This window comes from Lepidothrix coronata, unplaced genomic scaffold, assembly GCF_001604755.1.
Source record: "Lepidothrix coronata isolate B3197 unplaced genomic scaffold, Lepidothrix_coronata-1.0 Scaffold266, whole genome shotgun sequence".
NCBI lineage: Eukaryota > Metazoa > Chordata > Aves > Passeriformes > Pipridae > Lepidothrix > Lepidothrix coronata.
The window spans coordinates 790879-806331 of NW_016690446.1; the positions used below are offsets into that span (position 1 = coordinate 790879).

At 38.8% G+C, this 15453-nt stretch overlaps 1 protein-coding gene and 1 long non-coding RNA gene across 9 annotated transcripts in view; one reads left to right on the plus strand and one right to left on the minus strand.

The window, feature by feature from the left end:
- TJP1 (tight junction protein 1) overlaps positions 1 to 4172 on the minus strand; it is a 163479-nt gene extending 159307 nt beyond the window's left edge. For 3 of the 8 annotated variants that reach the window (XM_017835910.1, XM_017835905.1, XM_017835900.1), the window contains exon 1: positions 3449 to 3686. In XM_017835910.1, coding sequence (XP_017691399.1) covers positions 3449 to 3615 — 167 coding nt within the window. In that variant the 5' untranslated portion in view covers positions 3616 to 3686. Of the gene's footprint in view, positions 1 to 3448; positions 3688 to 4020; positions 4037 to 4133 lie in introns of those variants that run through there. The other 5 variants (XM_017835902.1, XM_017835901.1, XM_017835903.1 and 2 more) reach the window with 4 other exon arrangements.
- LOC108507701 lies at positions 3468 to 9260 on the plus strand. Its single transcript, XR_001878238.1, has 3 exons — positions 3468 to 3525; positions 6627 to 6735; positions 7003 to 9260. It is a non-coding gene; the product is annotated as an uncharacterized LOC108507701 (long non-coding RNA).
- The last annotated feature ends 6193 nt before the right edge of the window (positions 9261 to 15453 follow it).

The following is a 15453-nucleotide window of genomic DNA, read 5'->3' on the forward strand; positions in this document are numbered from 1 at the left end:
ACCAATCATTCTTAAAAGAATGTAAATATGGAATAGTTTCAGCCATTTCCATAATCTCCACAATGAAAACTTATCACTAAACAAGTTTTTTGCCTTATTTCATGACTCTGCACTCCCCTGCACCAAGGGGAGCAGCAGGGGTGTAATCCAAAGCAGAGGAAGTCTTTCAAAGTAAAGGCAAATGTTTAAGAAACAGAAGGGAATATTAGTGAGAATAACTATTAGAGTTGCTAAGATATCCTGTTGGGGGGTTGTTATTGGCTTTTCTTTTTCATTTGTTTGTTTATTTGCCTGCACATCTTCTCCTTGCAGCACAGAAACACAATATTCAGTGTGACAAGAAATTACGGTCTGCCTGTGTAGCTCCCCTTAATAATGTGATTTAGCATTTCCCTGTTGTAAAAGGACTCAGGTTGCATGTATTGGGATTTCAGTAAATATTTATGACAATTTACTATTTTAAGGTGCTCCCAGGTCAGTTGTCAGTTTTTCTTGATCACCTTTGCACTGCTGCACTCTACCTGTACTAGCAGTGTTATGATGGTGGGTTTTGTATCAAAATACTGTCCCTCCAGCAAGAGGATTAAAAACATCCTATTCATCTCAATTAGGTTCCTACATATTAGATTACAACACTGTACACACACAAGGAAGGGTCTGAATCAGCAGTTCAGGACTCCAGCAGCTTCCTCCTTCCCTGAGTCCAAAACTCTACTGCCCCAAGTAAACCTCACCAGAAAATGATAAGCTCCACATAAAGCAAGTTTCTGTCTCCTCCACTTCCTGCTGCAAGCCTGTGCCATAGCTTCCTTCTGTTTGTTCAATCGCCTGGTTTATTCTCTGCTACTTAATAAGTATTTATTCTTAACCCATCGTGAGACAGCCGGTGTCCATCTTTCGTGTTTTCATTTGTAGCTCTGCTTTCATGTAGAATAGGACTTAAATTTTTGGGGGAAGAGCAGGAGAAAATTGGAGTGACAGATGCTCTCTAAAGAAATAAAACATTGCTGTTACCTTTTTCATTTTCTTTTAGTAGGATTCAGGTGGATTATCTCCACCAACAAAAACATGAGTATTTTAACCCTTTTTTATTAAATTATGTCTTTGCTTTCAGTCACACACATTAACACATCAAAAAGCTTACAAATATGATTGGTTAAACACAGTGTTGTCAATTTTTAAAGATAAGCAAATAAAAATAGAGGGAAAGCATCCTCTGACCATGGACTAACTTGACTTATACATTTTCTGTAGGTATTTTTGAAATTTCCAGTTATATAGTACTGAAATCAACTTTTGGTTTAAGTGTTGGAAATATACACTAATATCTCACTGATTTTACTAACAGCACTATATCCTTCTCTCTAATATTCAGATTTGTTAATGTATTATTGGATAGAGACTACGCACAAGTAAGAAAAAAATAACATGACAAAGTTTCTTTAAGCATTTCTCTAAATGCATCAGAAAATAGTATTTCATCCATAAGCATAAATTCTATCCAAATAGATAATGCCTAATGCTATTAAAGTTCTCAAAGAAAATGTGAATACATTATATCATGTCACCTATTAATAAGAATTTCCCAGAGACATACTTTCAAATGCTCAAATAATTCATACATCTCCCTAAAATTAAAAAAAGTCTACCTTATTTTTTTAACACTTTTAGTCAACTAAATCTTCATACAGTATTGCATTGCAGCAACATGATATCAAGCTAGAAATGTTATGAAATGCAATGCTTGTGACAAGTATTAGTATGGATCCACTATAATATTTTGCTATACCTCAAAAAGCACAGAATCGCACCATGAAACAGGACAACATAGAGCTGATCTAACTTCAACTGAAGACAAAGTAGGAGCTGAATTGGGTCCTTTCAGACTTACAGAAAGTAAGTACACAAATAAAGATAGCTTTCCTTTCACATGCCAGCAAATAAAAGATTTCCAATAAGCCACAGGAAATATGAAACTGGACAACCAATAATTAACTTACACAACCAATAATTAAACTTCTTAAAATAATAAACAGCTAACTACTTACACTGCTGCACACAGGAGTGGCATTTTGGGAGAATAAAATAGGTGTGGTACACTTTATGCAGCTTATATAATCAGAGTCAAACCACTGAATACATTGTAAAAATCTTGGATTAATGTAATAAAACTTATCTGTACGACAACATATTTTGTGTAAGACTTCATTTGATTTTGTTCAATACAGTCAGGATGAACAGATTCGTCAAATTGTGTTCTATCTGCAAGGAACAGCAAGATCTGGAATTAATGACAGAGAGCTTACTAGTTTCACATTATGTTTCGTCAACTGATACATTTTCTCGATGCCGTCTATGCTAGCTGACAATGTGGGGAAAACCAAGTAAAAAACCACACTCTACAATTCATGTACAGCCTACAACTGCTGACATGATAATATTTTTATTTGCGAACTATGTTTAAATAAAATGACACTGTGACACTTTACTTTCCTTCACAGGAACATGTAAGTCCAGTGATAGAAAACTGTACGACCATTGCCAACTAAACATCACTCTTGGGTATTTTTATAGATAAGAAATTACAAATTTATTATTGATATTTTCTTCCCAGAAAATCTGACTTCACAAGTTCCTGTATTTTCTCCTTATGATTTGCCCTGATGATGACACACATACCATTGCTCCCATCAAGCTGACAGTGGGCTCTTGCACACCCACGAGTGACAGGGTATTGCAGTGCCATATGCCTGTCGGTGGCCTACTCACCCACATTACACCACTATACTTTAATACATTTTTCATAACATGTTGTTGATTCATCCAGAAAAATCAGTTCAGCACACAATTAGCAAGCACAAAAGGAGTCAGAATCAGTCAGGGGGAAAGCGAGGTTTAAATAAAAACGACCATATTTGACCAGCACTACCTCTGTCGCTCACTAATCTATGAGATCTGCGTCTCTCTTTTCACGTTTTCTCGGTACACCTGTCAGCAGGGGCAGGGGATTCGGACCCGGCTCTCTGCACAGCCCGCGGCGGGAGCACAATGCGCTACATCGGCGGCAACACTCGGGCTGTCACGCAAGCGGTGCCTCCGCCGGAGCCGCTCCCGCGCCCTCAACCCGGGCTGCGATTGCCGCGGTGCCGGGTCCGGCAGCGCTGTCCCCGCGGGAGCGGAGCCTGCTCCGGCCGCGTCCTGCGCTGGACCCGGCGCGGACAGCTCCGCCGGCACCGCCAACGCCTCCCGGCGTTTCCGCACGGCTGGCGGAGAATCCGCCGGGAACTTTGTGCCCCGGCGATGCCCGCCAGGCGCCGCAGGCCGGGCCTGGGCACGGCGCCCCCCATGTCCGCGGGGACCCCCCGCCGCCGCGCCCGCCCGTCCCGCCGCGGCCCGCGTTCGGCCCGCCCGGCCCGCAGCGCCCGCGGCCCCGTTTGTGCCTACTCACCACAGCTTCCTCTTTAAGGGCATCAGACTGCCCCTGTTGGAGGCGGTCACCCCTATGGCCATCTGCAAGACAGTCAGGTATTTCTGATACTTCATTTTGCCGTCGCCCCCCCTGTCCCTGCCTCGTCCCCGCCGCCGCCACCGACAGAGTCTCTCCAGTCGCTGCATGCAATCATCAAATTTTTATTTCCAGGCATCTGCCGTCCCTGCGTCGCGCTTCTTCCCCTCCTCCTCCTCCTCCTCCTGCCGCGCTCCCTCTCTCTCTGCCCCCCCGGCTCACGCTCTCCTCCTCCTCCTCCTGCCGCACTCCCTCTATCTCTGCCCCCAGCTGACGCTCTCCTCCTCCGCCTCCCGCCGCGCTCCCGCTATCCCCGCTCCAGCTGACGCTCTCCTCCGCCTCCCGCCGCGCTCTGCCCTCCCCCGGGCCCGCGCTCCTCTCCTCCTCCCGCTGTCGCACTCCCTTCCTCGCAGCCCCCCGTGCTTTGCCCCCCGACCCACTGCCGCGCCTCCCTCTCCCCCGCCGCGCCGCACTCTCCGCTCCCGACCAGGCCCCCCGCTTCGCCCTCTTCTCACCTGGGCTATCTCCGGGCGGCCGCCGCCTCCCCTCGCCCCGGACGCGAGCGGGCCTTCCCCACCATCCCTGCCCGCCGCCGGGGCGCTCCCGCCCCGCTGCCCTCCCCAGTTACCTGGGGTATCCCGCCCCCGCCCATGAGGCGCAGCCGCCGCGCTGCCTTCCCGCCATCAGAGGCGCGCCATGGCCGCAGCGTTGCCCGCGCCTCCTCGCTTCGCCTCTAATCCCATTAGTGCCTACAGGAGCCCTATGTTATTTTAATCGTCCTCCCGGCTGACGGTGCCGGTTGGGGGGTAGCAATAACCGAACTCCGGGGCAAACGCCTCACGGCCTGCCGGGGCGGCCCCGTGAGCGGGAAGGTGAACAGGAGGGTCAGCAGGAGGGTGGGGTGAGGTGAGGTGAGGGTGAGTTAAGGATGAAGGTGAGAGCAGTGGTGAGGTGAAGGTGAGGTATGGAGGCCGGTGGGACAGCGCATCCCATGTGAGGAATTCCATGTGAGGAAAGCAACTGAAGTGTGTTCGAGAATCAGATGGTGATTAAGTCAAACTAAAAGTATAAAATGTTTTTAGGGGGTGCCCACCTTCTGGGTACTTAAGCACAAATAGCTGAACATGTAAGTGTGTCATGGCCTTAGGTGTCACACAGTTGTCATTACATCTTTAATCTGTTCTGTGCCTTCCTCCTCAAGCTCAGCACTAACAGCAGCAGAAGACCACTGTGTTTGAGAAGTGCTTTTGGAATAAGTTCTAGCACATGGCACAGTATGATCAGAGACATCAGCACAAACATCTCTGAAGTGAAGTGTAGCACTTAGCTGACACATTGATCAACAGTGGTGGGAAATACTTTGGCTAGAGATACCATGTTTCAGCACGTAGATATTTTGCAGAGTGCAGGTCTGAACAAATCCATCCTCAAGTGACAACTTTTCATTAAGTTGCTATAATAGAAATAGTATTAATTGTAATCCTTACCCAGAGTTGGGATCTTAAGGTAGCACTGTCAGCTAGGAAGAGATAATGCACACAGCATTGTCACTTTATGGCTCAGAGATAAGCATTTTGCTGATTATCTTTCTTTGTGTGTGTGTGTTTAATATATACCTCAAGACTGTAGCAGGCTGCATTCTAGCTAGGCCTGTTCATTACACAGGAAGTAGAGAACATAAATACAGTACTTATAAGCCCAATTAGAAACACGTTAGTTGTATTGCTGTAGTTAATGAGTTGGACGGCTTTGCATTTTCAGCCAAGAAATCTGATGTACACAAATGTCCTGAGATTCTGTGTCACAAAACGATTTAAAAAATTCAAATGGCAGCTTGATGTTCAGTGTGAGCCTGTACATCTCCAGCTCTCATAATACAGTTAATGAGTTTTTTGACTTCAGAGTGCTCAAGCATTAAAAGCAATGAGGGATGCCTAACTTGAAACGATTATGAAGATAAAGGAAGGAGGCGTTAATTTTTGTACTTAAACAATGCTAGTAGTATACTAATTGGAAAGTCTATATCTTTTATTGACAGAACATCAAATCAGTTTTGAAACCTCTAAGGATCTTACTTGGACTTAAAACTTGTAAAACAAACAAATTGCTTTTTTCCTTCTGCATATCTAGTCATCATTAGCTGACTGAAAAAACTGCTGTTGCCCACAAAAGTTACAAGAGAGTAAGTGTGGGCTGAATTTTATTCTTGACATCAGAATGCTAGCTACTGATGAATGCTATTGTAATTGAAATAGTCATTTACATTCAATTACAATCCTATTAAAAATACAATATACACCTTGATATGCTAGGTAATGCTGACTAAAAGAATGATGAGACTGTTTGAATATCACATTTGAGTGTTATACCCACCAGTTAGAAAAATCCATCTCATATAGAAATTCTTGAAAGAAAAATCTAGTCTTAATCTGGTTGTAGTGGTAAAAATTTTGTAGATCAGGCAATCTAAGGATAAGAGGGAAGCAAAGTTTATTTGAAAGCTGATCAACCTGGAAGAAGCAGGTAAGCTTTCAGAGTTCTTTACCTTGTAAAAGGACTCTGTATTAGAGAGTCCCAAAACATTGTTCTTCATTTTTACAGTAGCAGGTTTGGGACATAAATTTATTTTAAGTATTTATATACGAAAGAGTTAAGAAATATGGCAACCATACCTTGTGTAAAAACTTACAATGGAACATGGGTGTATACTGAAATCTTTATTCAACTGCTTTATAATACGATTCCTATTCTTAATTCACTAAGAATTCCTAAATCTATTTAAATTTGCTAAATAATTATAGTTATCCCAAATTTAGCTCTATAGTTCTCAATGATTATACTCTATCAATCTGGCACTAACAAATTAACTTTTGTACATTTTATGTATCATTTTCTGTACTTCTTGATGTGCATTACAGAGACGAAAATCAGACATTAATGAAGACATTTTATTCTGTAATTTTAATTGGCATTATTTCTGTTTCTCTTGTACCTGTTCCTTCTTAGCTCTAAGCACCAATGGCTTCATTATATGTTGGCTTTCATAACATCTTGCTTTAAGCAGCAATGTTGTATACATACGCTGAAAGAGTAAAAAGATCCCGTCTTTCTTGCCTTTCAGATGAACATCCTATTTTTAACAGGAGTAAATCAGCAACTTCCAGATTAGGGTAAGCATCCAGACATCCCCATATTCTAGCTCTAAGGCCTGCGTGGACCCATTTGCCAAGGTAAGACCAAAATCTATACAGTAGATATCCCTGCAAGAGAGGCAGTCTGATGATATTTACTGTTCTCAATGCAAACCTGTTCTGTCTAACACTCTCCTTCACTGCAGAAAGATGGAAGTTGTTTACGTTTTTTGAACCTAGCATGTGTTTTAAAAATTATTTAAGTTCTGTTAGATTACTCCAAGTTAATATAGTTGTTCCATGGGATTTTTTTTCAGTACAAAACCAAGCAGAACCATACTAATTTCTTAACTTTTATTTCCTTAGGTAATTTAACTGCAGACTTCACCTCGGAACTGTGTAATCTATATATTGCTTACAGACTGTGATGTCCCAACCTCTTCTGAAGCCTGTCCCCTGAATGTCCTTCCAATGCACTTCTTGGTTCAGAGGAACAGACTGCTCTTTCAGACAAGTTTACGATATTATGTATGACTGCTGCACTTGAATGGATGTGTCCTTAGCACAAACTCCACGCATACTTGTTTTTTCAATAGGACGGTAGTGTATCTACAAGACAGATGGGTGGATCCCGAGAAGGTGGAGTTTAATACCAGTGTGTGTGATGGAGTCTTGGCCCATGCCATGGTGGTTTTAGGTTGTTTTCAGCAGCAGGAGGCTGACTGACTGCGACTTAGAGGATGCCACTGAGGCAGTTGTACTTTGGGAGCTCCCATCAACCACTAAGAATAAGGTAGTGTAATTGTAGTGTAAAGCTACTTTCATCCTAAGTTGTGACTCTCATTTTTTCCGTTTTAATGTTGGTAGAATATATATCAGATTCCAGGGAGTGCAAAGCAAGATTTTGCAGCATTATCTACCCCTGCTGGTTTTAGATCTGAGATCAATAAGCCTGTCACTGGAACAGGGATTTTGGAACCTTATCTTGCTTTCCTTTATTGTTAGCCCTTCACACTACTCTGCAGTGCCAGTTGTCACTAGGTGACATCCTTTTCAAACTCTCACCTGTGTCACTTCAGTCTTAACTGTACTCACAGGAGGGAGGGACATTTAAGTCTTACTCAAAAGTCTCCTTGGAGACACTACAGAAGTGTACTTTTAAAAGTCTTGGCTGTGCTTAAGTTACTTCAGATAATGTCATTTTTCTGCAATAATGTGAGGAAAAAAAACTCTACACTCCTAACTGGCATAGCTGTGCTGGTGAACAAGCAAAAATACTCTTTATTTGCTGATGTAGCTTATTTTGTTCAACAAATCTAACATTGTTTGGTAAAAAGAAAAAAATCATCTTACCAGCATAACTGACATCCTTATTAGTAATGTAATGATCACATCAGCAACTTTTGACGGCAGATTAGACCTTAATGACACACTTCAAGCACTCAAGTTCAAAATTTATTAGAGCTAAATCAAACATTAAGTAAACTTGTTGCTGATTTTATGACATATTAAATAGAATCTTTTATTTGTAGTTTAGGATAGTCTTAATAAGCTTTACTCTGCATATAACAGAGACTTTTCATAACCTTACACCATCCATTCCATGGAGTTCTCAATACTGTGCTACTGTGTATGCTGAAGAATTAATATTGTGTTTATTCCTAGGATAAACCTGTTCCCCTTGCTGACTTGTACTCCAATGATTGATAAAAAAGTCTTGATACATATGTCCTATTCTATGCTTCTGTGGTATTTAATATGATTTGAGAACATATTATTACACAGTTCAGTTGGTAAAGTGGTGGTGTTCCAGAGACTGATACAATACAGTAGTGACATTAAAACATGACATTAGATAACTGATCTCCATCTCTAATTTAATCCAAAAGTTCCTGTTTACCAAGGAGGGTCTTTTTTTTCTGCAGTAGTTGTTAGTAATGTGAATTTATACAATTACTCAATTATAGTAATAATATTAATAAAGATTTATGTCAAAGCTACTGTAACAGACTTTCTTGCCATTTCAATCTATCATATGTAAGCTTCTACATCTCCCATTTTCTTTCCGGAAAGAAAAAAAAAAAGGTATAATATCTGTCAGAAGCAAAAGATTTCCTTAGAATCCACAAGTTTGTCGGATGCAATGACTCTGGGGGCTATTTTCTCTCTCCTCAAAAATAAGTAAAATGTGTATGTGTTTCCAATCTGCACTTAAAATACATAATTCTGTGACTTTTTCTGATCTACTAGGGCTTCTCTGTACTCACATTAATGTATTTATTGTATATAATGCAAAGGTTTTTTCTGGTCTAATACTGCTGTTTCCATAAACTCCATGTTAAGTGAAAATGATAGATATAGCGAGAGAGATAAATACAGTACCATCATAAAAAATACACCAAAACACTTGAAGGAATTTTCTGATCACACTGTATTGCATAACTGACCATCTACAGAAGGGGAAGTTTTCATATTTCTTTAAAGTGTCTTCATGACAGGCTGGCTTGAGTGGTGGCAAACAGCTATGGGTCTAAGTAGGGTCTAATGGGTCTAATAAATGAACTGACAGTCATTTAGAACTGACTTGCATTTCCTGAAACAGTTCATCCTGGTCATTTATTTCAGCTGCCAAAATGGAAAGAGGTAAATAATTTTGCTTTTGGAAGAAAAGAATGTTCACCTTGTTTTCTCAGAAGACAAAGAAGATCTTAAGAGAATTTATTCACAGAATAAATAACTTTTATTTTACTATGGATTATCAAGAAGAAACAGTTTTCTAGATTAAGCAATTGAAATGTTTATAAGCAACTTGCAAGCAAATATCCCCATTTCACTACAGTCAGGGCTATTTGGAAATGGTTTCCTGTACAAATAGTTCTACAGATCTGATGTGCTGCTGCTTTATACTCTTACAAGCAAATTTTAGGTTACTGTAAAAATAAGAATACTATTGAAGTGAAGAAATCAGGCTAGAACAAATTGGACTTGTACGGGCACTGTCCAGTGCTTTGACATTTACGTATTTCTTGCAAACTTGTAATACTAAGATTTTACTCCTTAAAAAAAAAAAAAAACAAACAAATAAAAAAAAAGGATAACCACCCTAAGTCAAAATTATCCAAATATCACATTATGCCTGACAAGCATGACCCTCTTACAGGATAAAATAAGCTTAATGTAGAAAAAAATAAGCATATGCATGAATTCCATTAGTGCTCTCTGATACGGCTTATTCATGTAGAAAACTACTGGAGGGAAGAAATCACCAAGCATACAATTTCAGTGTGAGATGCAGAAGAAAAAGAAGCGTAAGTAACATCGCTTCCCAGAAAAGATTCTAAGAAATACATTGCCATCTGCAACACATCACAATCTTAGTACACAAAGATCTAATTAATTAGTCCTGCCAACCGTGTACTGTTAGAACTGTGAAACTATGTAACTCTGAGGTGAAGTGTGATCAGACCTTGCTGTGATTTTGGGATGTAGAGTTGTTAATAGCTTTCATTTTTAGATGTTATGCCCAATGGGGAAGCCTCCAAGCACACAACAATTAAAGGAAAATGGAAGATTGTGAAAAGCGGGGAATAATGATGGTTCCCTGAAGAAAGGGTGTGGAATTCTGAAAAACAAAAATTCAGAATATTGGAGGCTAAGAAAAAAATATGGCTTTCTGAATTGTTGTGTTAGATGTGTTATAGAACCACTGTGAAAAATTTAGAATGAGGACCAATTCATACCACTGTGCTCAGTTGTCTAGAAAGTCTACTTCCTTAGAACATTGCCTTCGCATTTTTTTCAGTTGAGTAGTGAGTTTTGTGCATGGTAGCTGTACACATGAGGATAAGTACATCAAAATGACAGAGAGTACTACTAAAATTTAAGGAGTTTCTCCTGCCAAAAATTATACACATGCCTCATTTTATAATTTAGTTTTATATTATAAATATAAATTTCTAATTATCATTTGTTTATAATATAATATGAGTAGGAAATTTATAAAGTTAGGGCATTTTTTAGCATCATTAATATCTTTCATTAAATACTGATGGGAATGTTTCCACATTCATAAGTCTGAAGGCTAGCTGGATGTTTCATGAATGTGTTGAAATTGGTTAGAATCCTAGTTCAAGACTGGTTTATGTCTCTAGTTGTGTATTCGCACACTTATTACAACTATGAAAACCATTTTCGATTTTCAGTAAAAAAGTTGCTCTCATTAGAATGTATAAAGCTGTTTTCATTACAATGTGTACGCCTCTTAATGCTATACTATTTTAATCCGATTACCAGTACAATGAAAATTAATGTAATAGGATTTACTATAATTAGAGGCAAGAATACAGTAATCTACTATGAAAAGAACACAAAAAATGTCAGTGGAGCTTATTATAGGGATATTGTTTATGCTAATTAATCTAATTTTTAAAAATCACACTGTCTGATTTTAATTAGTTTGGTGGGGGTTTTTTTTTGACAAAACTTTAATAAAGCAATCCAGAAATGTTAGTACTGTTCAAGTATTACTCTTTTCTGGGCCACAGAGAATTGGAACTAAATACAAACAACAAAAAGAAATGAAGGACTACAAGCTGCTCATTCCACTGTCCTGTCCAAATAAAAGATAAAATAAAAACAAAGAGTAAAAATGTTAAAAAATTGTAAACAAGACTTTTACAGCATAGATGAAGGAATCAAATTTGAATTTATGGTTTTAGGCCTCTAAGTGCTCAATATCTATCAGTATTAATACATCCCAAATGTTTCTGTAATTCCAATGTAGAGAAACCTATGTGAAATTGTGGTGCAGATTGCAGCTCTGTTTCCCAAATGATTATACAGTTATTATATACCTCTCTCTCATAACATTCTGATAGATCATAAAACTTAAGATACACACATGAAGCCTAACAGGTGGGAATTAAGAAATTAAAAGCTAACTAAAAATGATAGCTAAACCTAATAGCAAAAGGTTTGGTGCTGTAGGGAACTTTCTCGTGTGAGTATCTGGGACTACACCTGGTGAAAGAATCAGCTGGAACTCAGCAGGTTGAAGGACTGGTTCCTACAATGTCGATTTGATGTCAGAAGTAATTAGCTCATGCCATACCCTGGTGCCATGGTATCCTATCCTACTGCAGATATTTGGTTAGATTCAAAATATGGCACTGGGTTACAGTGTGCATCTGCAAAATTCCAAAAATCCAGTATGAATACTATGAAATCAGGAACAAACGCTCTTCATGCTGTTAAGAATCTGCAAGACCCCGTCTTTCAGTCACTGAATTTTTAATTTTGAAAAAACAGCAGAGGTCCCACTGGTAACGTTCCAGTAAGATAGAGCCCTCCCATTAAGTGTGTGTGCGTGAAGAGTCAGTTATATATAAAAAAAAGAAATACGTGAGAGACATAAAAATCCACTTACAGGAACTCTTGAGCCAAAATTTAAAAAATTTTTCCATTTCTGAAAGCCTGACTTCAGACAATATATGTCTGACTGGGTATCCCAAATACAACTTTGTCGTATTTAAAATATTTTATATTAATGTGGACCAATATTCTCAATGTGATAAAAATTTCAAATATGTCATTCCTTCAGGTATATGGAAATGAAGGATATAAAACACTTCAGTTTCTTTCAAGACCATCTAATGCAAAATAAAGAACAGATCTGTTCATTCTAGATACAGGTAGTTTTGAATATCAAGCATGTATTTTTTTACTGTATTGACTACATAAAGGATTTAGAATCATCTCTATTCTTTTACTAACCAGTGTCAAGAGTTTTTTAGATTTTACTCAGTTATTTATAAATAATAAGAATTCACATGCAGATCAAAGATCTTACTACAAACAAGATTTTTATATCATATAAGCAATTTTCTGTCCTCTGCTTCAGAGAAGAGGACAATTCTAGCTTCTTTTATACACTGCAGTCATTGCTACTTTTGGCATAGATGATCTGGCTCCAAATTTGCTGTGAGTAGACCATTTTTTTTTTAATTGCCCCAGTATAAAAATAAAACTGCCTTTATGGCATTCCTGATGTTACACTATCAAATTGCATAAGGCCTTTCATCCTGGAGAAAGCATGAATAGCAAAAGAGAAAATGGGGACGATTAAGCAACTTGCTATTCTTCCATTGACAGACAGCACAAAGTTTTGGGTTTGAGTTGTGGGGTGTAATGGGGGTCAGTCCCTTGGTTTTAAGCAAAATAATAACATAAATAATGCACTGCTAAAGATTTTGTCCCGTAAAGTAAATAGACTTAAATCACCTTTTACTGTTATGGCAGTTTCTATAACATTTTCCTAGTTTATGTAATATTTCTCTTGATTATTTTTAGACATTAAAATAACAGAATTATGTACAATGCTGTTGTAAAATTTTATTTGTCCAGTTTAAAATTGGTCATTGCATTAGTACTCTCTAATACTGAAATATTACTACTTCCTATCATGTTCTAAAAATAAATCAGCAAAAGTATGAAATGAAGTTATATTTTAATATACTCTCTATCCTTTCCCTTTGTTTGCCTCTTATTATTTAACATGTTTGCTTGGAGCTTTGAAAGAAAAAGCACGACCATGTTAGGATCAGGTGTACTCAGCTGGCATAAAGTAACAAGGCCACATTGAAGTCACCATTTTATACCATGTGAGGGTCTGGTAGTGTAGTCTAGTCCATGCATTTGATGAGTGTTGGAAACACTGTTTCTAAGGAGTGTTTTCCTGGAGGTGACCTGGACAGTACCTGTCCTGAGGTTGGTCATGCTGTGATTTGCAGTGCTGCAGTGGCAGCATGCACCATGTTAACAGTTACAGGACAATTACTCAGCTCAGTATAACCTACTACTTTTTTTTTCTCGTTACACACTAGCAGGTTTGAGAGCTCACTTGCTCTCTTGCCAACCAATCAATTTACCTACCATCTGCGTGTAAAAAGCACCCAAACAGTTATGAAGCTGGTTCTTATTCAGCGCTGTGGTTTCTTGGGAGCTATTCGCTGGCTCTCCAGACGTAGGAGCAGCAAGAGAGAATTCAACAAAAATGAAAATAAAGCTTGGGGTTTATTATTTCTGTTTTAGTTAAAGAACTCTACTTTTTACTTCTAAGAAAATTTCTTAACCATGCACACAGGCTAAATTTTGAAGATTAACTATAAGTGCCATTAATAGAGATCTCTCCTGGCACACTAAACATCTCTGCAAATCTGTTCATTTTATTACAGTAGTGCAAACTCTTCCTCAGAACCATCTGCACCACTACTGAGATTTGAAAACGAGAATACATTAAAAAGACCATTGCTTAATGAATAATGATCAAGGATGTTCTCAAACCCACTGCACTTATCTTCAAGCCAACTGCCCAAGCAGCTGGAGCACCTATTCATTGGTCTCACTCCCATGCTACGGAAGCCCAGAGAATTTCTCTGAAGAAAATGAGTCAATTTCTCACACAAATGTAGTGTGATATTCCTTCTCCAAATCTTTGCCTGGACCTTAGGGACAAACAAATAGAATGAATAAAGCACTGACCAGACACCGGAACAAAGAAATAGCAGTGAATATTAAAATCAAATTAATGAAATCAAGCTTCGTATCTGCTCATGTAGCCAAAACTGATGATGTTCCTCTTATTGTGAGTGACCTCGCAGTGGCTGGAGACACTGTTTTGCAGTGCTGACAGTTTGAATGTGTACCCCATTCAATAGATAAGTTTCTGGTTATCTTATTATTCAAAGAACATACGTACCATCTGTCTTGGGCATTTATGAAATGTTATTACTGTGGTATCTACACTGTGAACAAAACAGAAATAGACTCTGCTCTTGCCTTCCTGTGTTTTCATATGAGCACATCTCTAAGTAAGGTATGTTATTTTTAAATTATGTCTTTTACTGCAACTTCTGAAAGCATCTCTGCCTGAGCATTGTGCTGCACCTTTTACCTGATTACCTGATCAAAGGTATTTATCTGCTTAGTTCTCACTGAGTTCTGTAAATTCTGACAACATAGTGCTATTCCACCAGAATAAAACTTTAGACTGACTTACATGACTTGGATCAGAACAATTTCAATTGCGTAGAAAACATGCTAAGAAAAATCATTCCGCATAGCAGTGGAATTACTATTCCAGTAGCAAGGAAGAAAAGTTGTATATAAGTATCCTGATGCTGTCCTGGTTGCAAGGAATTTTATTCTTTTGTTGGATTTAAAATTAGGATAGCACCAATGTCATTTCTCAGTTACTTGTCATCCTACTTGATGCAGACATCTGACATCTCATGACAAATCTGATGCTCTAGAAGCTCAACTTCTATCTGGTGAATTGTATTAAAATACAACCAAATTCAAGGTCATAGCTAAGAATCTAAGTGATTGCATTTATGTCATTTCTTATATGAGCATCTCTGAAGGAGTACAATGATGAATAACACCAATCTCGAGACTGATGAATTTCTGGGGGAGTTGATTACAAAAGTTATAGGAACCTCCATATAATTTTCAGCTTGAATTTGCATTTTCTTTGCCATAGGTCTTTTACCGTGCAAAGAATGTCAAAATAAGAGACACGGCTTTTCTCTTCACAATTCATTGTCATACTACTCCACAAATAATAATTATCTGTTCACACACCTAACATGCACCAGTGACAAACATTTCTGCTCTGGTATATAGCATTATTTTAAAATTATTCCACTTCTAACCTACAGTACATAATCCCATCATCTCTTCTCTCAATTTGTGTTTCTCTGAGTTTCATTAGCATGCTTTAGCAACCAGCTACTTGCCCTTTGAACTCAATTGGCCTCC